Source organism: Eretmochelys imbricata, chromosome 2 (assembly GCF_965152235.1).
Source record: "Eretmochelys imbricata isolate rEreImb1 chromosome 2, rEreImb1.hap1, whole genome shotgun sequence".
NCBI classification, from domain to species: Eukaryota; Metazoa; Chordata; order Testudines; family Cheloniidae; genus Eretmochelys; species Eretmochelys imbricata.
Window position 1 is genome coordinate 266,437,471 of NC_135573.1, and position 26,039 is coordinate 266,463,509.

Consider the following 26,039-nt stretch of genomic DNA (forward strand, 5'->3'; position numbering starts at 1 on the left):
CTTGCCTCTCTCTACTGCCAACACTTTCCTGTGATATCATTGCCTCCTGCTGTATGGACTTTATTTTCTAAGACACCATGCCCATGTACGGCACTATATAACTAACCTAAATATACTGCTTAACGTGGCCAGCCATTTCATTATTGAAAAAAATAGAACTATTGATCTCCAGTGTTTAAAGTGAGAACTACACACACACACGAAGTCTTGCTGTATTTCACTTCCTCCCACAAAATCCAAGTCTTGTTTTCTAGAACTAATCTCTGCTCTAAGAAAATAAAATAAAAGCCATAAGTCACTTACACCTATGCATTTCATTCTGAATTATCTTCAATGCCTACAGCTTAGTGTCAGGACTTCACTGATGGAGCTCCTTAGGATCTAAGCAACTCCCAGTCAGACCCCCTGTTTAGGCAATTCCCATTCATCTTAGCTGAGGCTCTTTGCTGGAAGGCAAACAGGAGGAAGCTCCTTTTGTGCCTCTTAGGGCCCCAGGAGCCCAGTCTCCAGCACTGTCAGGACAGTGTATTTCACTGGCACTAAACTCATTCAAAAAAATAAAAAAATCAAATAGCAGCTACCTCTCGTGCAATGAAAAGGAAAGGAGAGACAGATTCGTGCACAAACTTCCCAAGGGCAGGAGACAAATTCAATCCCCTGTAAAAGGCTGCTGAAGAGCGGAGACCAAAAGCTGCCCCAAGGATATGCAGTGGTGGCCTATGCGTGTGAGACGCTGCCATACCCTCTTCACTCCCACCTCCCCCCAGGCCCCAGCAGCTAACACAGGGAAGAGCTGAACTAAGGATGGGAAGGTGAAGAGGAGAAGGGCCAAGGCCAGCGCGGTGGCGGGAAGCGGGGCGTCCGCGGAGAAGACGGGGTCGGCTGCGGAGGACCTGAGGCGAGGCCGGGGGCGGGAGACGGGGGGGCGGCGGCGGCGGGGGACCTGAGGCGAGGCCGGGGGCGGGAGACGGGGGGGCGGCGGCGGCGGGGGACCTGAGGCGAGGCCGGGGGCGGGAGATGGGGGGGCGGCGGCGGCGGGGGACCTGAGGCGAGGCCGGGGGCGGGAGACGGGGGGGCGGCGGCGGCGGGGGACCTGAGGCGAGGCCGGGGGCGGGAGACGGGGGGGCGGCGGCGGCGGGGGACCTGAGGCGAGGCCGGGGGCGGGAGACGGGGGGGCGGCGGCGGCGGGGGACCTGAGGCGAGGCCGGGGGCGGGAGACGGGGGGGCGGCGGCGGGGCGGCCGGTTGGGAGTGACGCAGGACTGGGCGTGAGGCGAAGGAACAGTCTCAGGCAGGGTACGGGACTTAGCGCGCCCAACAGCAGGGCCAGAACCTCTCCGCCTCGCTTACCTGAGCACCGACGAACCTCCTTGTACGGCCACCGTCCACTGCCAACCCGGCCTCTAGCCCTGCCCTACTTCTCTCCCATTGGCCCGAACTGTTGCCATGGGGATAGCTCCCACCCGCCCCTCCTGGGTCGTAGCGGCTAAGGTGGCAGGTTTCATTTCCGGTGCGCACACCGGAAGCGGATTGCAGAGGCTCTTGGGAGTTGTAGTTTCGGCTGTCGCGGACCGGCGCTAGAGAGTTGTGAGGAGGTCGGTGTCGGGGACCTGGGACCTGCATCTCTCCATCCATAGGAGGCTCCGAGCCGCCGTGTGCGTCGCGGGCGGCTGGCGGCATCTGCGTGTGTGCGCGGCGCGGGCAGGAGGGGCTCCGCGCCGGGGAGCCGGTGCGGGGGGTGGGGGGCGGAGCGGGGAGCCGGTGCGTTGTGCCGAAGGGGAGGCTCGGCGCCTCTGGGCGCGGCGGGGATGGGGCGGCCCCGTGTGCGGCGGGGAGGCGCTGAGCCTGCAGGCGGGGGCGAGGTGTGTGTGTTGTGGGGATGGGGGGGGCCAAGGGGAGTCGGTGGGAGGCGTTGGGGTGTCTGCGCATGGGGATGGGGGGCAAGGGGAGCCGGGGGGGGGAAGGTGTCTGAGCCTCGGGATGGGGGGGCAAGGGGAGCTGGGAGTGGGGGAGATGGGGTAAGGGGAGCCAGTGTGAGGTGTGGGGGTGTCTGAGCCTCCGTATGGGGGGCAAGGGGAGCTGGGGTGACGTGGGGGGTGTCTGAGCCTCTGTATGGGGGGGCAAGGGGAGCCGCGGTGATATGGGGGGGAGTGCGTCTGAGCCTCCGTATAGTGGGGGAAGGGGAGCAAGGGGGACAAGGGGGTGTGTGTCTGAGCCTCCATATAGGGGGGATAAGGGGAGCCGGGGTGATGTGAGGGTGCCTGAGCTTCTGTATCCGGGGGGCAAGGGGAGCTGGAGTGGGATTGGGTGGGGGAAGGGGAGCCTGTGTGAGATTGGGAAGCTTTCAGAGATGTGGATTTTAACAGCTGAGTTCCAGAGGCAGCTGTTCACTTCTGGGAATCTCCAGAGGAGAGCCCTGGTTTGATAGAGCTGGGGAAGTTTCTCAAGCCTGGTGTCTCCTTCTTAGTGCTAACAGCTGCAGGGGGAATAATGTTGTGGGGAATGGATGAGGTGAGAAGGTTCCAAGATGGGTATCTGGAATTGGAAGCAAAACTGGCAAACAAAGCTGCCAGCTGATTCCTTTTTCCTGCAACCCCACTGGTCCTCAGCCCTGCTGTAGAGCCTAGTTCCTTGACTCCACATGCAGCCCATCTGCCTAGTGCTATGTCTCTGGGCTCCCCATTGGGCCCACAGACATGGATTTTGCAGTGGGACTGGGCTGGGTGTGCAGCAGGTGCCAGTGACCTTTGGAACTCCTTCTGCCAATGCTATCCCAAGCTGCCTACCAGCATCAGTGACCCTCCACAGCCTCACTAAACTTAGCAGCAGAAATCCCAAGAAGGCAGTGATGGAGAACAGAAATCTTCTCTAAAGAACCAGTGATCCATCAGCCTCTGTGGTAGAAATTAAAAACAGTTCTTCGAGCATTGCCTGCATGGATCCCTGTTTTAGGTGAGGAGCAAGCCTTGGGAATTTTGGAATAGCAATGTCGGAGAGGCGGGGGGGGGGGCCTGCATGAACCTCCTGCCAGTGTCCTTTTGACCTCCCCTACATTCAACGATATACAAAGGGATGTGAATGTGGCTTAGTTTTTTCTGACTGCTATAGGCAGTGAGCAAGAGCTCTGTGGTGTAGGTTGCTTCCTTGTGTGGCCTGTTTTGGGGAAACAGCTTTTTCTATATATATAAATATAGATTTATTTATAGCTAGGAATAGTTACTGGAGATGGCCAAAAATCCTAATGCTCTGTTGAGCATTATGTTTCTGGGCTGCTCTCATGTTGTTGAGGGCCTATCTAAAAATTACTAAAGTCAAGTTTGCTGGCTTCTATCTGTGTCCCTGTTGTAATTGTATTAAGTCTGTCATCAGCTAACATATTTGGTTCCTGTTCTTCTTCAGTGTGAGCATGTCTCATTCTGCTTAGTCAGGTTCTAATGCTGGGCCTGGAAATGCTTCAGCACCCAGAAACTTGGCTTGGTCATCTTATGTTGTTGATTCTAAATGTCCCATTGAACTGCCTGTTAGAAGTCCCATAGCTTCATGGTTCCATTCTCCCTAAACCCAGTGTCATGTCAAAAAGAGAGATAAACTCCCACCTCTAGCTCAGCATCAAATCTTAACAGCAAACTTCTTGAGTCTTTGAAACACTCCATCTCTCATTATCATTCTTTTCCTTCAGTAGCAAAGATGAAAAGAAGCCATGAGGCCACCATAATTGCGGGTCTTCCTTGGTGTCAGTGTCTTCAGCAATGTCTGGTGGCAACATTGAGTGTCTTGGGATCTTCCATCTTGGTTATGGGTGCTGTGGTATCATTGATGGTTTCTGGTTCGAGATCCTCTGTGTTAGGGATCTTGGCATTGGACCCTCCAGTTCTGGTGCTGAATCTAGCTGATGAATGTTGGTTCCAGGTGCCTCAATGCTGAGTACATCTATCCAGGCTGTTGCCTCTGTGCTGCTCTTGGATACCCAGCTGCTGGGTGATTAGATCCAGGCTGTGACTGCTCCCAAAGCTTTCTATGTCATTCAGAGGAAACTTAGCCCAATGGAGGGAACACTGGACTATGAGCTCTGGCTCTGACACACTATGTAACCTTGAGAAAATCACTTAACCTCTCCGTCTGTGTCCTTGTTCGCCTCCCACCCTTAATCTTTCTTATCTGTTTAGACAGTCCCTGCCCCAAAGGGCTTACAATCTATTACTATGTGTTTGACCAGTGTCTGGGATAATGGGGGGGGGTTGCAGGCATCTCATTTGGGGATCTCTAAGTGCTACTGTAATACAAATAATGAATAATTACTTGACATTGGTGGTGTTCGTGAACTGAGCTAATCTGTTGCTGAATCTCTTTAGATCTCTGTGTTCGCTGGCTCTGATATCTCCTTCCTTGGTGCTGAATAGTGACGCATCCCCTCTTTCTCCTTTCCATGTTTCCTCTGTGCACTGTCCTGGTGGACTTGGTCTTCAGAGCCAGGAACTATCAGAGTCAACCTTACTGTCATCATTGATGAGGTCATAGATCCACTCTTGAATCTCCTGATTTCAGGATTCTTCTGACCGTCCTAGTTAAGATGAGGCCTCTCTGGTTCTCTCTGAATTCATGGTCCTCCTGGAATGAATCTCACCTATTCTATACACCAAAGGCACATTAGCCCTATTGGGCTACGTAGGTTCAATTTCTTATATTACTTACATGAGACGTCATCATGCAAAATCTTTCACTGAAGATTTAGTCTACATGCAAGTAACTGATGTCTCAATCTTTGTCATATTTAAAGGAATGGAAGGAAGGAAGATGCCACGGATATGCCTGTTCCAAGATGTCCTCATCAAAGCCATATGCTTCTGTGACACCATTAGCGGTCACTCCCCAATAACTTTAAAGTTTTCAAGAGCTGGCTATTTTGTATCATATTGGGATAAAATGAGAGGTCAGTCCATTCCCACTCATAGATTGTCAAAGTAGATTAGACTCAACATCCACACTTGCCATGAATTAATAGAGATACCAATATCAGCAGACATGAAGGCATTTTGTACCAAGTCTACGATGACCATTACTCCAAGTCTCAGGAATGTTCATCCCCAGAGAGGTATACTAAACTGCTACCTAGAGTTCCATCCATGAATGATGTTATGATATTCATGCTGAATTACTACCAGGACTTCGCTTGTAGGTTGGATCATCCAATTTGGAGCATCCTGGAATCCTTAGTTGAGCAAGATTCTCCAGCTTTATCTCTTTGGGTCTGGGGACTGCTTGTTAATCACCTACAGTGGGTTTTCATGCAGGCAATGCTGAAAGAAATATGTAAATATTTTTCTATAGCAATTGTTACTGTTGTTCTTTGAGGATGACAGTGTGGATCCATCCAAGCAATCTGCCGTTATGTATCATTGGGCTAGGAGGGAGTCCAACCTCAACAAGTACAGCTATTGAAAATACCACGTTCATGCCCACTGTATACTCATCAGTCACCTACAGTATGGATCCATGCAGGCAATTCTCTTGAGGGATCATGTTTGTCTATTTCACTATTTTTGAAAAAAGAAAAGGAGTACTTGTGGCACCTTAGAGACTAACCAATTTATTTGAGCATGAGCTTTCGTGAGCTACAGCTCACTTCATCAGATGCATCCACGGTATGCATCTGATGAAGTGAGCTGTAGCTCACGAAAGCTCATGCTCAAATAAATTGGTTAGTCTCTAAGGTGCCACAAGTACTCCTTTTCTTTTTGCGAGGTCTGCTGCAGTTTCCACGGTATGCATCTGATGAAGTGAGCTGTAGCTCACGAAAGCTCATGCTCAAATAAATTGGTTAGTCTCTAAGGTGCCACAAGTACTCCTTTTCTTTTTGCGAATACAGACTAACACGGCTGTTACTCTGAAACCTGTCATTATGCAAGGCACTATTTTTGAAATAGACAATTAAAAATACAAAGTTATTTGGCTTCTTCACTACAAAAAATGGTTAATTACTATAGCAAAGTGTCAACTTCTTATCACCAAAATCAGTAGGTTTGGCTCTGCATGCACAAAGGGAACAGATCTGTTGAGTATAAGAAAGGTGCCATTTTCACACAGTCACTTTTCAGAATAGAAAAGTGTTCTTGCACTTAGGCTGTTCTTGCACCACTGGAATCAATAGGATTTTTGCTATTGATTTCAGTGGGAGCCCTTTGAAAGCCTAGTAATAATAGTATCATCTGAATGGGAACACCCACAAATCTGCTTCAAATCTGTTATGAAATCTTTGTTACTCTAATTCCAAGAATGCTCTAAAACCGAACTAGTGGGCATGAGTAATAGATTATTTCAAAAATTATGTTTTGTTGCCCTTGCGTTTCTCTTTCCCCATCAGATGTCATTAGTCCCACATTGAGGACAGTGCATTTTAAAATAAATAGCTAGCTTAACTTCTTAACTTGAGTTGGGCAAAAAACAACTGAAACATCAAACAAATGCAGGACTTTTCAGTGTGCCTTATAACTGGGAAAATACATTAACCGATATATGTCAGTCTTAAGAAAAAAAAATGTGTGTTGAGGGCGTGGGAGAAATCTCAAGAGCAGCCTATCAGTATATTGTATTTCATCTCAGTGGGACTTGCTATGGCTAGATTGTGAATGCCTAGAAATCAGTAGCACCTTTCATCCTGCAAATTTCCAAAGTCTTTACAAACTTGAACTGATATTTAGAGGGATCACTTCTCCCACCTCTAGATATAACATAGCAGCTATTTAACAGAGTGCAACAACTTTATTCAGCAATTTAAGACCTCAAATAATAGATACTATAGCCAAGCAGAATGCAGTCATTCAAACTGGAATCTGATCAGAATTCAGCTGTATTCCTCACCTAAAAGATAGTTAATATCAGAAAAGCTAGTGGAGGCTTAGACATTTCAGAGAGGAATATAAATTCTAACTTCCTGCCTCTTCACCCTCTTGCTTTCCTAGGAATCAGATCTTTTCACTTTGACAGAGATGTTCTCGCTGAATTCATGTAGAAAAGGTAAGGACTTGGTTGGTTTGGGGAACTCTCTCATCTCTCACCATTATTTTTTCTTGACTGATCAGCTATAGCACTAGATCTCTGGACAAAGACATCCCGTTCATAAATAATTTTTCCATCCTTTTCTATACTGGATGATATGACAGGTGTGCCATACTGCCTGGCAATGTGACTTGATATCTCATTCATTTAAGTGTTTGTGCCACCAATACATGTTTAAATGTGCTGAAAAGGAAGGATGTGTGAGAAAATTAGTGGCCACATTGACAGTTGTTATGTGTCACTCTTTTTATAGATTCATAGATATTAAGGTCAGAAGGGACCATTATCATCATCTAGTCTGACCTCCTGCACAATGCAGGCCACAGAATCTCACCCACCCAGTCCTGCGATAAACCTCCCACCTACGTCTGAGCCATTGAAGTCCTCAAAGCATGGTTTAAAGACTTCAAGGTGCAGAGAATCCTCCAGCAAGTGACCTGTGCCCCATGCTACAGAGGAAGGTGAAAAACCTCCAGGGCCTCTTCCAATCTGCCCTGGAGGAAAATTCCTTCCTTTTTAACTGCAAGGATAGCCTCACATCCAAGGGTAGAATTTGTCCCCACTCGTAAAAGTGTAAATGTTTCCCAACCATAATTGTTTGATATCTAGTACTTATGCAGCAGTGTAAATCACTTTTCAGCTAGGGAAGCTGTCTGAACAAGTGTTAATGTCACAAGTATCTGTACTTACATTAAGTAGTACAGTAAGAGAGTCATTCCATGCAGAAGCTGGAGATGGAAAAGAACTACTGTGTCATCCAATCCATCTCCCTGACAATACAGGTTTGTTCCCTATAGTGCATTACTTAGCTCTTCATCCAGTTTAGTTCTAATTAGTTTGAATTTTCCTTTTTAATTTCATCCTCCTACTTAGTTGTATCCCTTTGTACTAGTTCAATAAGTCTCTCTCCTTCGTGTTTACATAATTCAAATATGTCAACTGTTATCATGTCCCTTTTTGTCATTGCTCAGCCAAGCTCTTGATTTAGCTCTTTTTAGTCTTCCATCATAAGTCAAGTCCCTCCAGCCACTGGTCATTGTTGTTGCTTTTTCTGAATGTCCTTCAGTAACTCTATCTTAAAATGAGCTGCTCAGAACTGAATCCAGTATGCCTGGTATGGTTGCACCAGAAATGTACAGCGAGGGTTTATTATCTCCCTGCTCTGGGAAGTAATGCCTCTGATTCACTGCTTGGGTGACATAACGTTTCATTAGCCATTCTCAATGTCAAGCTAAAAATTTAGGTCATCAATAGTCATGGATCCTATCATTTAAAAAATTAATGATATTTGACATTTGTATTTCAGTGGAAAAACTTAAGATGCCAAGTAAAAATCTGGGCAGGATGGGAGGCTGAAGGAGAGCAGCAACTCATGAGGGCTAGTGGTTTGTCATGGCTGGACTGGGGGTAGGGACTTCATGGATTCTGTGACACGACTAGTTTTTTGAGGAAAGTCTTGAAGCTAGCATATCTGGATAAGAAGCTTCTGTACAATGCTGCTGCTGCCATCCCCTTTGCAAAGGCTCATGTAGGGGAGAAGAAGGGTCAGCCGCGGCTCACTGCTGTGAGTCTGAACTGGCATGCAGCGGGCGAGTGGTATTAAACTATTAGTTAAATGCTGTTAAATACTTTTCATTGCAAAATAAAGGATATTTTGGTTGAAATCATGTAACCTGTGACTTCTGGCATTTTTTCCATAAATTGATTCTTGCCTTTTTTCTGTGACCAGACTTCAACTTATTGTCTAATTTACCGTGACAAACCACTAGCCCTACTACTTATATCTAATTTGCTGAATACTCTCACCCTTTTCTTTTTTTGCATCACTGTTTCTTCCTCCCATTGAATGTGTGTTTTCCATAGTCTTCCCGAGATGTACAGCTATATTTTTCCATTGTTGTATTCTCCACCAATGGTTCTCATCTCTTTAGGGCTCTCTCTGTTATTTCTGCATTCACTGGTATGCATAACTCAAAACAACTTAATATAATCTGTGATTTTCCTTAATGCAATGGTTCTCAACCAGAGGTCCGAGGCCCCCTGGGGGGCTGCAAGCAGATTTCAGGGAGGCCGCCACGCAGGGCCAGCATTAGACTCGCTGGGGCCCAGGGCAGAAGGCTGAAGCCCTGCCGTATGGGGTTGAAGCCCGGGCCCTGAACCCTGCCATCCGGGGTTGAAGCCTAAACATTGTAGCTGCATGGGGGCCCCTGTGACATGAGGCCTCAGGCAACTGCCCTGCTTGCTACCCCCTAATGCCGGCCCTGGCTTTTATATGCAGAAAATCCATTATTGTGGCACAGGTGGGTGGTGGCGTTTTTATAGCATGTTGAGGGGGCTTCAGAAAGAAAAAGGTTGAGAACCTCTGCTTTAATGGACATCTTACTCCTTCAAGATCACAATGAAGATGTTAAATAAACTGGATACATTGGCATTTAACATTAATCCCTTCTACACACACACTTTTTATTTCCCCCAGAAGTTTTACTTCTGCTTAACTATTTCTATCCAAACCAATTTGAAATAATTTTTCAAAATAGAGTTCATGGGGTTTAGTATCAAATCATTTGCATCTACTGAATTTCCTTAATTTGGGCAACTTGTCCGGCAAGATTTGTTCTATAGGAACCAATGCCATGTATTGCTTATGGTTGTCATCCTCCAGTCATACTTTTCTCAATATTTGTTTAATTATTATATTGGGGATAGAAGTTAGACTTATGGGGCAATAAACTGCTAGGATCATTTCAATTTTCTTTTTTGAAAATCTGTACTGCATTTTTTCCAGTGCCTCTCTGGTTGCCTGATTTTTTCAGAAATATTTGTCATTGGTACAGTAAGTTAGTTAATTTGCTTAATACCCTAAGATGCACATCCTCTGAGACAAGTGATTTAGTGTGTGTTCAGATCTTTTAAGTACACCTTTATCTGTTCTTTGTTAAAAGTCTTTTATACGGGGTTTTCCTAATTTAACTGTTCAGACATCTTTTAAAAATCTGCCCTCTGCATGAAAAATGTAAAAGTTTAAATTTCTTATTTTATCTCTCTCCTGACATTAGTTGTTTTCTCTCCTGATATTTGTCGAAAGCCTTATTCCTCTTAATGATTTTTTACACATTCTAAACAATGTAAAATCTTGTTTTACAAGCAAAGTATTTACTGATTAATAAATGACATTTAAACTAACATATAAATAGAACTCACTACTGTAAAGAGGCACTCTCAATTTAATTGTAGCCCAAAGTGCATACATTATAAATAGACTTCATAAAATTTAAGGTGTATGTGAATATTTTGACCACTTAAAAAAAGAATTCTGATGGGGGGGTGGGGGAATTAAAGCATCCCTGCGGTGGTAGGGTAGTTGACATCCACATGTTACAGTATTAAGAACTTTATGCTCAAAACATTTAATTGTTAAAACTGACCAAATCTAATTTTTTCAAGGTGAGAAAAATGCAAACAGTGAACAATATAAATAAGTATTTTTTTAATTCTCAAATGTTAGTATCTAAAGTGTTAGTAAAATAATGAAGTTTGATTGCAACTGAGACACTGGAAACTTGAAGTATAGTCAGTATGTATCTTTTTTTTAAATTACTTTCAGGTACTAAACCTGCTCCTGAACTTTCCCTGCTGATTGGTATAGTTCTTGAAGTCAGATCTTCCTGTTTGCTTGCTTGTTTTTTGTTTGGTTGGTTGTTTTTTAAATGTGGTCTCATTACTATGTGAAAAAAATGGGGAGAATATAACTCAGCTATGTTGGCGAAATGGTGAAAATATACACAAGGTGCTGGCAAATGCATTTTTGTCTTCTACTCTCCAAATTGTAATAGTTAAAAAAAAACCCATAAGTTATATTTTTTAAGTGCCCTTTAACATTGTATTTAAAAGAGCAGGGCAGTAGAAGTCAGAATATCTGGGGACCATTCGCAGCACGGCACTAACTTCTTCTGGTTTATGAGCAAGTGAATCATAAACATCTCTGTGGGTCAGTTTCCTCATTTGTAAAAATTGTGTAATGCTAACCTACCGTAAGGGGCTGTTGCGAGGCTCAGATAGTATTCAGAAAGTGCCTCACCTCAAAGCTATATCTTACATGTATTTATAGGCTTAATTTCTCTTATGTTGCTTCTGGTTGATATACATGTGATCTAGAGATAAAACAAAGAGTAGATTTGCTACCTAGGGCCACTCAAGGGGGAGCAGCAGGCTAAATGATATTTATACAATGTCAGATGTAAATATGACTATACTTTAAAAATAAAAAGGGGTGGGGGGAAGGGTCCTACTATTTAAATGACTGGCATACTTGGCCTGGAGCTTGAAGTTCTTTGTTTAACTTCAGAACAGCTAGGGGCAGGACTAGTACAGGCTTCCCCTATTCTGCCCTTTCCCTCAACTTTGACGTGGCGAGAACCCCTGTACCAGGGAGAGGGATCCCTTGCTTTCTAGCCCTGTTTACTTTCTTGGCCTTTTCAATGCAGCTCGTTAGCGGGGGTGGGTAGGGGAGGAGTGGACACTATCCATTGCAAGAAGGCCACAGACCTACCCTTGAATGAGAATGGGTAAGTTACTATAAAACAGGGGGGGGGGGCCTGCAGGAGCGAAAGGGGGTGTCCGGTAAGGGGGAGGCGGTCGGAGCATTGGGGGAGGCTGATAGCTATAGGGGAAGGGTGTAGAGGTAGGACAGCTCACCGCAGCGCCTGTGCTCAAGCTCCTCCTTGTCTGCAATGCTCCGATCTTCTCGCTAGGGGCCGCTGCGTTCAGGTGGTTCCTCCTCGTGCAGGCGGCGCCCCCGTCGTTGTCCCTGCCCGGCCTGAAGCCGGTAGTAGGTGGTCTTGCAAGATGGCGGCGCCCAGGCGGCTCCTGCTGGCGCTGGTGAGTGGCGTTTCCGGGCCGCGGCGCTGCCGCCGCTACCGCCGGGCGGGGCTGGTGGAAGCGGGCGGCGCCACGCGGAGCCTGTGCGCGGGCGGCCCCCTGAGAGAGCCGGCGCCCGGAACGGAGCCGGAGCCGGGAGCGGACGGAGCGGGAGAAGCCGGCGCAATGGTGAAGGGTGAGCTGAAGCCTCTTCCCTCCGCATGGGCCGGCGGATCTTCCTCCAGGCGGGGGTGGCAGGGCGACAAAGGCAAAGGCCCCGCTTCCGCCATAGAGGGGCCGGGGGGGGGCAGATTCCGTCCCCCAGGGAATTGGGGTGGGGGGAGAGCGAGGCCCCCTTTCCCCAGCGCTGGGGGCCGTGTGCGCGCGAGCGCCGCCCACCCCCCTGCTCCCTGCGCTCGCCGGCCGGCCGCCCGGCTTCTGCCCGCCTTGAGGGCGGGTAGGCCCCGGCGACGGGCCCCGCGCCGCGCGGCCCCGGCGCGGGAGCCCAGACCTCTCCCGGGAAGGGATGGGGTGGACGGGACAGGGCGCCCGCCGCCATCTGAGGGGCTCGGGGGCCCGGCGGCTGGCGAACAAGCGCCGGGGGGAGCTGGTGCTCCGTGTGCTCAGTGCAGAGAGACTCGTGGGGCCTCGGGTGACCCTGCCGGGCAGGGATTCCTGGCTGGAGTCTGGAGCACGGGAGACGAGCGGGTGAGTGGGCCGTCCCGTCCCGTCCCTCTCCTACTGCTGCTTGCCCAGGTGAAGTGGCTGACGGCGGTGCTTTTTCCTAGGGCCCCTTCTCTTCTCCCAGTTTGGCCCCTACAGGGGTGTGAAACTGCTGGTGCTGATCAGCAAGGAGTCCTGGGCCTGGCTACTTGGATAACTGTGGAGCAGCTGCATGTTGGGGGGAGGGAGCGGCGTGGTTTCTGAAGCCTACCTTTAATAACGAATAGGATGGGTCTGGGCTTCCTGAATGTGAATCTCTCAGTATTATGAACTTTCATTCTGTTCTCAGCCTCTGATTTACAAATAGGGTGGATTGGATGCTCAGGAGAGTGGTGAAGGGTTCCATATCCTTTTACCTCAAGGTCACTTGTTTTGTGGGCAGATGACTTCAGTCTGTAGAGTTGGCAGGCTGGCACCTTTGACCAGCTAATGTCTCTGTCCTAACCAAATGAAATGTAAAAAGTAAGCTGGATGTTAAAAGTTCCCGTTTACCATAAATTCCTTTGTGTAACAACTTCCATAAATTACATATGGGAAGCTGTTTGTTAGAGCCTGCTGGGCATTCCTCTCTGCATATCATCCTTCAGCGTGTAGCAGACATTCACTTGAGTTACAGTTTGTTTCCCTCTTAATGTCCTTATCCTATTCAGGGCTGACTTAATTGTGCACTTAGAACCTCACACATTTTTAAAAAAGCTTTTACACCTTTCAATTATCTAGTTCAAATCTCGCATACGCTTTTTAAAAAGGTTGTGTCTTTTTCAAGGATGTTTACAAACATAGTAATAAGCCATGACCGGCTTACTACGGGCATGATATTAAGCTACTAGTGCATAGATGCTTTGTGAGGTATAATGCTAAAGGCTGAGAGCCTTCATCTACCCAAGAAGTGTCCTGGAAGGCTTATTGCTGTCATATGATGGTTTACCTGTACATTCAATTTTTTAAAAAATTTCCTGTGTGTTTTGGGCAGGGCCGGCTCCAGGCACCGGCGTTTCAAGCAGGTGCTTGGGGCCGCCGTCAGAAAGGGGCGGCAGAGTTTCCACGACGGCAGCAATTCGGCAGCAGCTTTTCTCTCTCTCCTGCCGTCCGTGGCAGCAATTCGGCAGTGACAGTTTTTTTCATTGCTTGGGACAGCAAAACTGCTAGAGCCGGCCCTGGTTTTGGGTGGACTTCTTTCTGTGAGCTTCCGCTATGGAAATTAGTTCCTACTAAAAGGTTAAGAAAAAATAGTAGGAAAAAATTATATAAATACCTCTATCTCAAATATTTTAATTTTTTTAACTCTTCTTTGTCTCTAATTGGTCACTTACTTCCCTTTCCCCTCAAAAAGCTCCACTATCCTTTTGGTAGCATTTTATGACCTAACAGCTTTCAACTCTTGCATATAAATTGGCCTGTTGAACAGCTACCAATTTGACCTGTTTTCCAGTGAAAATGTTAGAACTCAAATGATCCCCTCCCTTCCCCCACTCCAAACTGCTTCTGAAAGGGTAGTTTGACACACTGGGAAAGGAGACATTTTAAACTCATTTTTTCTCCTTTACCACCTCATTTCCCTATAGACAACTACTGCCTATTTCATCCATCCCCAGATGCCCTGTCTTTCTGCTTCCCTTAATTTTTCCCAAGTGTCCATTAAACATAATAGGTATAGCAGTCTTTTTGTGTTTTAGTGAGATCTTGGCTGTACACAGTTAGGAGCTGGCATACTCTGTGACATCAAAAAGCCCAACTAGCCAACCAGAAAGCTGCTTGGGTGTTACAGGCAGACTTTGACAGTGATAACAGTGACTCAGATAAAGCTGAAGCAGATTGCTGGAGTCTTTTCATCCTCATTGCCTTGTATTGAGTTCTCCAGTGATAGACTCAGAGCACGTGAGGTTGTTTCAGGATGCTCACTGAAAGCATAAAAGGTATGCCTCATTCAACACGTAAGGTGTCTTTAAGGGCTCCCTGAAAGCCTGAGCTCCATCTCAGTGACTATTACTTGAGCCCATAGGGAGCATGAAAGTCACTTTGAGGTATTTCTTATGGAGGCAGGTCTCAAGCCTTCCACTGTCAGATTGATATCTTCAGGCTCAATTTATTCTGATACCTTGGCACTGACACCTGGTGAAACCACTACAGATACACCAGACCCTCGCTAGAACGTGGGATTTGGGATCTTTGCATGGTACCGCATTATAGCGGGGACCACGTTAAAATGAAGTGCAATTCAAATAATTAAATTTGGGATCCATGGCCACATTACATGCGAATTCATGCTATATAGACATGTGTTCTAGCGAGGGTCCGGTGTATTGAAAATGCATCTCTGATCTGAGATGTTTTCTGGGTCTGTTACTGAAATCCACATGAATTTTGTTTTGCACCAATAAGGAATCTTTTTCTTCCTCTCTGTAGCTACACAGATTTGCCTCACTAGTTGTCGTTTGTGGTTCTCCAGTTTGAGATGATCTACCCTAGTTCTGAGGGTTATTGCTGTCATTCTTAGATTGTAAGCACTTTTGGGGCAGGGTCTGCATGGTCTTTTATTTGTATTGTGCCTACCCTACTGGGTGATGCTGTATTATAAATATTTGTAATGGAGTCCAACCTGAGAACTCTGGTGTGTAGTCCTCTAGCAAGAAAAGTCCTACTGTAATTATCTACATGAGCGGGTGTTGGAGGGCCACAAGCTTTTCATCCTTGCACATGTCTGATGTTTTGGGGGCATTCTCCATCAGGTTTCCTTAATTTTTACGGACCCTATGCATCTTGGTCTTCCTGCATATCTGTTGCTCATTTGCAGCTTCTTTCTGAGGAAGAGGATATGGAGGAAGGTATGAACAGTCAAGATCAACCGAACAGTCAAGATCAACCTAACAGTCTTTTGTTATTCCCCACATGAGAATGTAGGCCATTCAGTCTCTCCACTTAACAATTTTTGGCGTTTCCTGGATTTGCTGGGGCTGATAGCACCTTAGGTGCTATGAATGGGATTTTCAAAAGCACTTGATGTTGGCCTTACTCTGCACCCATTGAAGTCAGTGGTAAAACTCCCACTGTCTTCTAGAATTAGGCCAGTGCTGAGTGCTTTTTATAACCCACCTTGACTTGTCTGCTGTCCAAGAAGGGAAGAGTTTTTCTCTCTTTCTACAGATGTGGCCTGATAGGGACTAAAGACTAAAACCAGCCTCCATTTTATCCATCTTGGGGATGTCAAGTACCAACTCTCTCAACTGGGTTTTGACTGCCTTTTAGCCCATCTGCAATCAGGGCCTCTAGTCTTGACAGTCACAGAGACTGGAGTGATATGTGACATCCGCTACATGGTCCCACTAGAGCAGTTAGCCAGCTGCAATCACAGAAAAGCTTCCTAACTGCTACATAACTGCTTTAAAATCACTGATGGGTACATGGCTGGAAATGTGGTGCACATGGCTTGAAATATTTGATGAGGATGTCACAATGCTCAGTGATGATGCTGAACGCCTTCCTGGAGGCACAGAGAAAGATTGGTTGGCCTGGAAATGTTTAAATCACCCCTGAACAAGAGTTGGCAGGTCAAAAGTCAATATGCAGAAGTGGGGCTGTTCCAACAACCGAGACACATGACTGCAGCAAAACACAAATTGTGGGACATTTGTTGGTCTGCTGGCTCCTGGAGGAACCATGCACCATGAAAGATCTCACCAAGGCTACAGACTGGGCCCAACACTGGAAAAGTCTATGATAGTGGTGGAAAGACAAGATAAGAAGTCACAGAGAGATACGTCATTCTGCTTTTGGATGAAGGTGCCAAGAAATTCAGTCTGCCAGGGAAGAAACCACACTCGCTGCAACTTGGGAATTCAGGTTTGCATCTTCAAATACTTCTGGTGATGCATGTCTTCTCCACATGAGATTAGACCATTTCAGTTCTGGGGTTGAAGATGTAGGATGATTATTTGGGTGACTGCTTGGGCACGGCACATTCTATGGCAATGTCAGTAGCTATGAGGCATACGTTGTTGCTCAGCTGGCAGTTCAGATCTTGATCTACAAGCCAAAATGGAGGATTTTGCCATTTGGAGGAACCATTCTCCTTTGCTCCCAGGTGGATTAAACACTGAAGTTGACTACAAATCCATCTCAAAATCCTTGGTGTCGTTATATAAACACGTCTATTCTTCGTAGATACCTGTGACAAGGTCCTCCTCATCCTTTGCTCCTTATCACAGATTTCCTCAAAGGAGTCCTGTTTCTCAAAGCAGAGGCAATCATAGACCTAAAATACATGTTCTTGCTGATGGCAGTCCATGTAACTCCTCCTCATCATCTACAAAGTGGGTTTAGTGGGGGTGATTGTGAATTGTTTCTCTCCTTTTTCCCCTAAGAATGGGATTACTGTAGACAGACTATTAGTTTGAGGATCCTTAGAAAAGGTTACCCCATGCCACCTATCAACCCTCCCCTCTCTTCATGGACCCCTGTCATGGGACTCTATTGAGGTGAAGTAGCCTTATTCCTGTTCAAAGTGAGAGAAGAGGTTCTTTTAGAAATATCAGGGATAGGGGTTTATTCATATTATTTTTTCCTAAGAAAAGGCACCATTGAAAATTGTAGCTAACAAAATTGAGCAAGTACATCAGACAGTGATGTTAGCTTTCATTATCCCTTTCCTAATTATACATGATTGGTTTGAGGCATCCTTTTAGCTTGAAAGACCATTTTCTATCCTTCTCTTCCCCTTCCTGCTCCCCCCCCCACTCAGTCCCCCCAAAATAAGAGCTTAACAGTACAGAGTACTCTGTATGTAGTTCTCTATGGTTCCAGGGGTCTTGACCAGGTAAGTACAGAAGTGGTAACCCATGTAAAACATAGAGGAATCCAGGTCTCTCCTTGCCTGGATTCTGAAAGCACAGCTCTACAAGAACTCAGTTGACCCTACGGACAGCGAGGGCACATTTCCTGTCTCTGGGCTGCAGGATAAACCTAGAAAATTAGATGGAGTCATGGGGATTGTTCTGGACTCTAGATCAGCATCTTTCTATATGCCAGAGGACAGAATCCACGATATGGGAGGTCAGTGGTCTCCAAAAGCCTTTCCATATAACATAGTTTTTGTAGCTTCTTATACCTGTATGATACTATTTGCCAGGCTCTAGGCGAAAGCCCTGCAGAGTTGGTTAAGGATAGTATATCTGCCACAGTACAACATACAGTCTGTCAGTGATCTCCCAGAAGATCCAGGAGAGAGTCTCTTCTGTGGTGAACAATGTTCAGATATGCCTGCAAATGATACTGTCTGGTCACTTCAGAGGCAACTCATTCAATAAATATTTCTGCCTGTAGAGAAAATGCCTTTATCTATACGCCAGAGGTAGCAGCGAATCAGTTTCTTGACAGATGTTGTCCTCTTGGCTTGGAGTCAGGAGTTCCCATGTGTCTTCCCTCAATATTTCTGCTACCAAGAGCTCTCAGCAAAACTAAACAGCACAGAGTGTGAGTGAGATGAATAGCTCTGATTAGAACAGATCACTTCTTGTTCACAGATCTCCTAGGCTTTGTGTTGGTAGCTGAAAAGCTGGTTCTTTCTCTTGTTATCTGAAATCCCTGACTTTTAGCAACCAGGATTGGAACTTATTGACGAAATGTGACTGACCAGGGGAAATTCAGCAAATCTTTCTGGAGCGTTGTAAACCTTCCATGAAAGAGGCCTGTGCCTTAAAGGTGACCTGTAAAGGTTCATTAAGGGGCCTCTAGAATGACTGGGGATGTTTCTGTTACTGAAATCTGCTAAACTGCTACGTGTGCTGCATGAAAATATGACATTACTCATCTTAGCAGCTGGGCTATATGCTCAGCTTGGGTAAGCAGCTCTGCAACCTTTAACCAGTTCTCCTCAGACCCACCTCCTTGGTTGCTGTTAGTGCAAGTTAATCTTGCAAAAGTAGAGGTCTGTGCTGACACACTCCAAGGAGAGGTCCCATTCCAGTAACTGGTTCTCTGAGCAGATTCAGTACAGATCCCCACTTCCCTTTCCCTCTTCTTTGAGTCCTGCTGCTAAACTTAAATTAAGTGGACAGCAGCTGTGGTGGAGTTAGGGAGCCACAGCTCCTTAAATAACCTCCCATCATGTATCTAGATCCCACAGGGGAGCCTATGCATTACTTGAAGGCACTACTTTCTAGAGCCATTGACTTGGCAGTGAGGGGGTTTGTGCATCCCAAGTATTTGGATTTGTACTGACAATTTGTGCAAAATGCAGTTATTGCTCAGTAACCTTTCTGCCATTTTACAGTTGGTGTTTGGTTGGAGTTTTGATTTTTCGGGGGGGGGGGGTGGTTTGTATTTGTCTCAAGTCAATTAAAACAATTAGTTTCACTTACTTTGTTTCATTTTCTAGCTTCAGGGGCTAGTCCAGTGCCACAGTATTTAGGGTCTGAACACTTCAAGGGAATGTTTGCATCCAAAGAAATGGATTTCAAATAGATTTTTTTTTTTTAATCGTGGAAATGTTTTCATTCATCTCAAAGCTTATAAACCTTGTTTGTACAACATAAAGTGTTTCTAGATTGGCTTTCATGGTGTGTCCTTGAGTCACTAAACCAAAAGTTCTAACCATGAGGCAATCTGAATAGAATATTTTCAGGCTTTTTGAAAGTGGAATGAGTAAACATAGCTGCCTGACTTCTCCTGAAATCCAGACCAGAATAGCTGTTGGTGTGTTGGTAATGGAGTGTCCTCCAGTGAGAGCCCAGGGGACTTCAGGGTTTCTGAATTCTGTTCCACTGACACCTTGCAACACCATGGGCAAAGCACTTTCTGCTTCCAGTTCCACATCTGTAAAACAGGCATAATTTTAGACCTTACAGCACTTCAGTAAGATAAGAGTTTATAACATGCTCCAGCTCCTTTGAACAGGACTATACGAGTATTAAAATGGCATGCTTTTTCCATTGTTCTTTCAGATTCCAGAGACTTGTTGAAGGAATTTCCACAGCCAAAAAACTTGCTCAACAGTGTGATTGGAAGAGCCCTGGGGATCTCCCATGCAAGAGACAAACTGGTGTATATCCACACTAACGGGCCAAGAAAAAAGGTAATTCCATTATTAACCTCTGACTGTGGGAGGAGCGCTTGTATGTGTAGGTGGCAAAGGGCCAGGAATACTCAGAGTTGTAAGTGATTTTTAATACACACGTCTGAAGCGCTATTGCATTTCTTAATGGCTTATTGCATAGTAGTATGTGTTTCAAATGTACTCCCCCTTCCGACTGTTCTTCATCTCGGCACATTTAATATGCATATAAAAACCCAGTCTCCATCTCTAACCCTCCCTCTTTGTGGAAGGATGGTTATTTGACATAACTAGTTAACTGTAGTTTTGTCACTGTCCTATTATGTGATTGTGGGCAAGTCACTTCACTTCACTGTCACATCTGTAAAAAGCAGCTAAATGAAAAGCCCTTTGAGATCCTCTACTGAAAAGTACTAGCTGAAAATAAGAGCCTCTTAGTGATATTTATTAAACCTTTCTCTTGCCTGGCATTCAGAGAGAGCACCCAAGTACTAGGAGGAGAGAGGGCTTGGATTCTGCACACTCTCATATTTCACTGCTTTTCTCTCCTTTTCAGAAAGTCACTCTGCACATAAAATGGCCTAAGAATGTGGAAGTGGAAGGCTATGGGACCAAAAAGATCGATGCTGAGAGGCAGGCTGCAGCTGCTGCATGCCAGCTCTTCAAGGTGAGCTGTTGTTCCTCTCCTCTCCCCGCCCCCACGACATCTCTGCCAAGAGTCAGGAAGAGGCCTCTGAACTTGCTGGCCTACCTTAATGGCTGTTAATGACCTCTGACTTATTTAAAGCTCTTTCCTCCTCCGTTTTCTCAGTTGTTTTGTCTTCTAGTCAGGAATGGGGGCAGCCCCACTGGGCTTAGGGCAAGTGGCTGGATGCGACTGAGCTTGCACACCCACTTACTCCCATGGCCAAGCAAGTAGGCTGTCTGAACACATTAACAGCCTTGAGTTACTTCTGGTCTTTGTTCTCCATTATGTCCTTTGTTGTCCTCAATCTCCAAACAAAGCTCATCACTCTTGGGAGAGATGGGTGCACCTAATGCTGTTCCTGTGTACCTGCCTCACTGTCGGACAATATAAAGTTATACTGGGAGCTGTTTGGGAGGGAGCACGGTCTAGTGGCTAGAGAACCACCCTGGAAGGCAGGGTTTTAAATGCTAGTCCCAGCCCTGCAATTGATTTTGCTGTGACCATGAGCAAGTTGCATCACCTCTCTGTTCTTCCGTTTCCTTGTCTGTAAAACGGAGACAATACTGACCTATGTGCTATTAAGCAACCTAAATACAGGGGTCGCTGCAGCTCCCCCCTAGAATTTAAATCTAGTTGCATCCAAAAATTAAAAGAACAATATGGTTGCAAAGCCAGGCACTCAAAGGTTAGGAAATGACAGAATTAAGGTTGCCTGTGCAACCCTTAATTTGGCCCCTTTATGCATATGCATTATGATGCGGTCTTTAATTACATCATCACAGACTTTTTCCACAGGATCCCTGCCTCATTCAGTGCACAGGGTGGACGGTGCTCATTGGATGAGTAGCTATGGAATATTTTGTTTTATCATTATTGTTCAGTGTGTGGCCCTAGACCTTACTTACTGTGCATTCTGAAAGCATAGAAACTATGAAAAGCTAAATCTTCTCAATGAAATTGTTGTAAGAATTTTTTTTATCATGTGGGGGAGAGGGGAGAGATATTTTACCTCAGCTGTGTTCTCAGAAGCAGCGGAACCATTTTTGCTGAAATTTTTCAAAACAGTTCAGCTCAGCCCAATGCACGCATTTGGCACAGAAAATTTCAGCCTGAATGGTTAGTTTAGCAGAGCTTTATGCAACTGAAAACAAGGGTTTTATAATAGGAAGCTTTGGGCAACTTTATCTAAAGGTGGTCATTCCGGTGCTATCCATAATAAATAGCTTGCCATCCAAATAAACAGATGGTACTATCTGCTTAGGGCCAGGGACTGTCTGTTATATGTGTATGTAGTGTGAGGGGCCCCAAATCAGGGATTTGGATCTCAAGGCTCCACCATAGTACAAAATAACACTGTCCTGTCTAATAGGGGTGTTGTGAGGCTAAATGAATGAATGTTGCCAAAGCTCTTTGAAATGTCACAGTATAGAAAAGCAAGGTGTGTTGTCATGGGTGTCCCTGCACCTGTGTATGGGCACATAGGCCTAGAATGCAGGTGAGGGATTCTTGCAAATAATAATTACCCAAACAGCAGTTGGGAGCTCTTTGTAGTTCCAGGCTCAGACAAGTTTTGAAGTCTTGTACGTTACAAAACTCAGAAACACAAGCATCTGTCACTCGAATGTAAACATCTTACTTTCATGAAAGAGGAGGAAGTGAAAAATTACCATCTTCCCTAACAAGAACCCCAGTGGTGTGTTTGGTGGGATGTCCCAAATATTTTTGTTCTTTGAAGTCAAATGTGAAGTTTTTACTATGTGAATCAACATTGTCTGTTCTGGGAGAGAAAAGAGGAGTCTAGAAAAGTTAGTATAGTCTGTGTTGTGTTGTGTTTGGGGGCGGGGGGGGGTTTCAGTTCTTTAAAACACCAAACAGATACTGTCTGCTGTATAACAAACCGGCATGCACTGGCCCAGCCTTTGTAAGCAACAGCATGATACCAAACCACTGTGTGTGATCGGAAGAGAAGTCAGCAAGAAACAGATTTCCCTTTTAAGGAGTGACTATAAATAGGGACAGGTGGAATTTTTTTTTTTAAGGTATGCAAGTGCCTTTTCAGCTTCCTTTCACTCTCCTGGAAACAAGGGATTCATCTCTGCACGTCTCCCTTTGGACCAAGCGTGGTCTCAGTCTGCTTTAGAAGTTGCCAGGTCCTGCTAGCTCCCTACAGCTGTCTAACAGTGTGTGACTCTTTTATTCAGGGCTGGGGGTTGTTAGGGCCCAGGAACGAGCTGTTTGATGCTGCAAAGTACCGAATCCTTGCTGACCAGCTTGGCTGCCCGGAGGACAGGTGGTGCCCCGAAGGCAGATGGCGTTCCAAGTCTGGACCATCTCTGGCTGACTTGTCGACTTGTTGGAGACGGGTGGAACCAGATGACTCCATACAGTCCATGGAGCAAGGCAGGATGCCTAAAGCGATGCGAAGAGAGGAGTTGGAGGAAGGGGAGCTAGAGGAAGGGGAGTTGGAGGAAGGGGAGCTGGAAGAAGACACAATTGATGTTACTGATTACCTATCTATGGCACAGAATGAAGCTCGGACCCCAGCTAGAGACATGAGGTAAAATCATGTTCTGACAAGCTCACTAAAGCAGGGGAGTAGTGAGAAAATGGTCTGTGCACGAGCTGATGTATCCCCAAAGACCTCAAAGTTGACCTCTCGCTGCCCACACCATAGTGAGCACATAGAGCACTTCAGCAGAGTCTGAACATAAAGCTCCTGTGCCAGGCTCCATAAGGGTGCTGCGCCATTCCATGGTAGGTCTGCCTGCTTTCATACCTAGGTCAGCACGAGCGGGCGTGGGGTTCTTTTCTGGACTCCTGCTCTTCTGACAGGCGATTTCCCCAGCTTGCTCACTGTCGGCCTCATAGACATGGTGGGGAGCAGTTCTCCTGGCCTGCAGTTTGTCATCTCCAAAAGCCACACTTAAATTTGGCAGTCTTTTTAAACCTACTTTAGGTGGCCCTTGTACATGGTAATGAGATTATTCCCACCCTTACCCCACAGTACCTTGCTTTGTACTTTTTCATTGTAAGCTCTTCAGATTGCCAGTGCCCTCCAGGAGAAAGACAAGTCAGGACCTCTATTTCAATTTTTTTTAAAGGGAAACAATTTGGGACAAAGGGGGAAATATTTTGAAATGGACTGTCTCTCCTAAAGGAGTAGTAAAAGCCATTCCTGTATTCCAGTTTGCATTGCAACTGTAAATATTTGGGATGACAGTTACTTTCAGTAGAAGCTAGAATTCTGACTTGGAGCTTCCATTGGCTAGAAGGATCGTCTTCATTCTGAGTTCTGTAACGCAATGTAATGGTACTCTCTACCCAGTTGGCTGCAAACCCTCCATTGCTAATTAACTCCATAATCTCTTTACTCACATTGTATTCTTTAATTACTCAATTTTAGACCATGACAAAGGAGCTGGAGGGCGAAGGGTCTAAGCAAAAATAGAATTAGGGAGAAGAGAGATTAGTTTGTTTTTTACCTACCTGAACTGTTTTACTTTTCGTCTTGCAGGGGAGGGGCCTCTGTTGAAATGACAGATGATAACAATGCCATCAGGGCTCTGACCCAGTTCCCTCTACCCAAAAACCTTCTGGCCCAGGTGATTCAGATTGCAACCTCTTCCTCCACAGTCAAGGTGAGTTGCTGTTAGAATGGCGTCTCCCATCTCCTCTTGTTGGGAATCTGCCTTTCAGCGGCTGGGAAGGATGCGCTGCAGTGATTGAAAGGGTGTAGATTTCAAGGAAGGAGAAGAATTCTTTGGGGTTCTCCAAAGGCTGGCTAGATAGTGGTGGGCTGAAATTAGGCTGAAGAAGAGGAAAACCTTATTGACAGTGAGACTTGGGGAAGAGTCCCTCAGGAGAAGCAGTGGGAGCGTTGTTACTCAAACGAGAAACTGTTGTTATATGTGGGGTTTGTGTTTTTGCTGGGGTGAATTGTGCTGCAAGCCCCCTTGATTTGTGCAGCCAGCCAGAGCCATATCCTTTATTCTGAGAATTTTGTAATGTTCGTTGATGGTCAAATTTGTCCAGAACTCCACTCCTCCCTACATCTCTGCTCTCCTTCTCCTTCCTCTGTGCACTTCACCTATCTCCTTTCCAGACTTTGTTGTGCCCTGCACATGCTGTAAAAAAGTTTGACAAGCTCTCCCCCTTGTATCTTTCACCTTCTAACTCCCTTCTTCTATGAAGTGCTCCACAGAGCAGCCTGTTTGTTATGTCTTATCTTTATACCCACTGAGCCTTTAGCAGGTGAGCTCTCAGGGGAGGGGTTTAGCACAGGTCACCTCTGACTACATGGATGCTGCTATATAAGCTGCTGGCTTAGTGTAAGGGGGAAAGCAATGCATGTGAAATACCTTGATTTTGGTAAGGTTTTTCACACAGTGTCACATGACGTTCTCATAAGCAATCTAGGGAAACGTGGTCTATATGAAATTACTGTAAGGTGGGTGGATAACTGATTGAATGACTGTACTCAGTGGTTTGCTCTCAGACTCAGAGGACATATGTGGTGGGGACCCACATGGTTCTGTCCTGGGTCCAGTACCACTCAATATTTTAATTTAATAACTTGGATAATAGAGTAGAGAATGTGCTTATAAGATTTGCAGATGACATGAAGCTGGGATGGGTTGCAAGCACTTTGGAGGACAGGATTAGTATTCAAAATGACTTCGACAAATTGGAGAATTGGTCTGAAATCAATAAGATGAAGTTCAATAAAGACAAGCGCAAAGTACGTATGCAGTATACTTGTAGCTGAGTTGGTCCCAGGATATTAGAAAGCTTGTCTCTCTCACCAACAGAAGTCGGTCCAGTGAAAGATATCACCTCACCCACCTTGTCTCTCTGAGTGCAAAGTACTTCATTTAGGAAGGAAAAATCAAATGCACAACCACAAACTGGGGAATAACTGGCTTGGTGATAGTACTGCTGAAAAGGATCTGTGGATTATTGTGGATCACAAACTGAATATGAGCCATCAATGTGATGTAGTTGTGAAAAAGGCTAATATAATTCTGGGGTGTATTAAAGGTGTGTTGTACGTAAGACATGGGAAGTAATTTGCCCACTCTACTTGGTACTGGTGAGGCCTCAGCTGGAGAAATGTGTCCAGTTCTGGGTGCCACACTTCGGGAAAGATGTGGACAAATTGGAGAGAGTCCAGTTAAGAGCAACAAAAATGATGAGCCATAGAAAACCTGACCCAGGAGGAAAGGTTAAACGGGGCATGTGTAGTCTTGAAAAAAGATGGCTGAGGGAGGACCTGATAAGTTTTCAAACATGATAAGGGCTGACATAAAGAGGGTGGTGATCAACTGTTCTCCATGTCCACTGATGGTAGGACAAGAAGTAATGGGCTTAATCTGCAGTAAGGAAGGTTTAGGTTGGATATTAGGAAAAATTTCTCACTATAAGGATAGTTACGCTCTACAATAGGCTTTTAAGGCAGGTTGTGGAATCCCCGTCACTGGAGGTTTTTAAGAACAGGTTGGACAAACGCATGTCAAGGATGGTTTAGGTTTACTTGCTCCCTGTGCTGATGCAGGACCTGGGCTAGACAATGTTTTGAGCTTCCTTCGAGCCCTACTTTTCTATGATCCTATTCCAGAAGGTACTGAGTTAAAATCTTACATGTAAAAATGCCCTGCTGTTTAGGTAATAT

At 45.7% G+C, this 26,039-nt stretch overlaps 2 protein-coding genes across 7 annotated transcripts in view; one reads left to right on the forward strand and one right to left on the reverse strand.

The window, feature by feature from the left end:
- The window catches only part of LOC144260035 (KAT8 regulatory NSL complex subunit 1-like), a 141,659-nt gene extending 140,167 nt beyond the window's left edge, over window positions 1-1,492 (reverse strand). For all 3 annotated transcript variants that reach the window (XM_077808525.1, XM_077808526.1, XM_077808527.1), the window contains exon 1: window positions 1,350-1,492. The gene's annotated coding sequence lies outside the window, so the exon portion shown is untranslated. The remainder of the gene's footprint in view (window positions 1-1,349) is intronic.
- Window positions 1,493-1,579: 87 nt separating this feature from the next.
- DHX30 (DExH-box helicase 30) overlaps window positions 1,580-26,039 on the forward strand; it is a 43,043-nt gene continuing 18,583 nt past the window's right edge. For 2 of the 4 annotated variants that reach the window (XM_077808532.1, XM_077808528.1), the window contains exons 1-5: window positions 11,901-12,108; window positions 19,574-19,704; window positions 20,240-20,350; window positions 22,573-22,928; window positions 23,886-24,009. In XM_077808532.1, coding sequence (XP_077664658.1) covers window positions 11,901-12,108; window positions 19,574-19,704; window positions 20,240-20,350; window positions 22,573-22,928; window positions 23,886-24,009 — 930 coding nt within the window. Of the gene's footprint in view, window positions 1,595-1,646; window positions 1,655-6,958; window positions 7,014-11,900; window positions 12,109-19,573; window positions 19,705-20,239; window positions 20,351-22,572; window positions 22,929-23,885; window positions 24,010-26,039 lie in introns of those variants that run through there. The other 2 variants (XM_077808529.1, XM_077808531.1) reach the window with 2 other exon arrangements.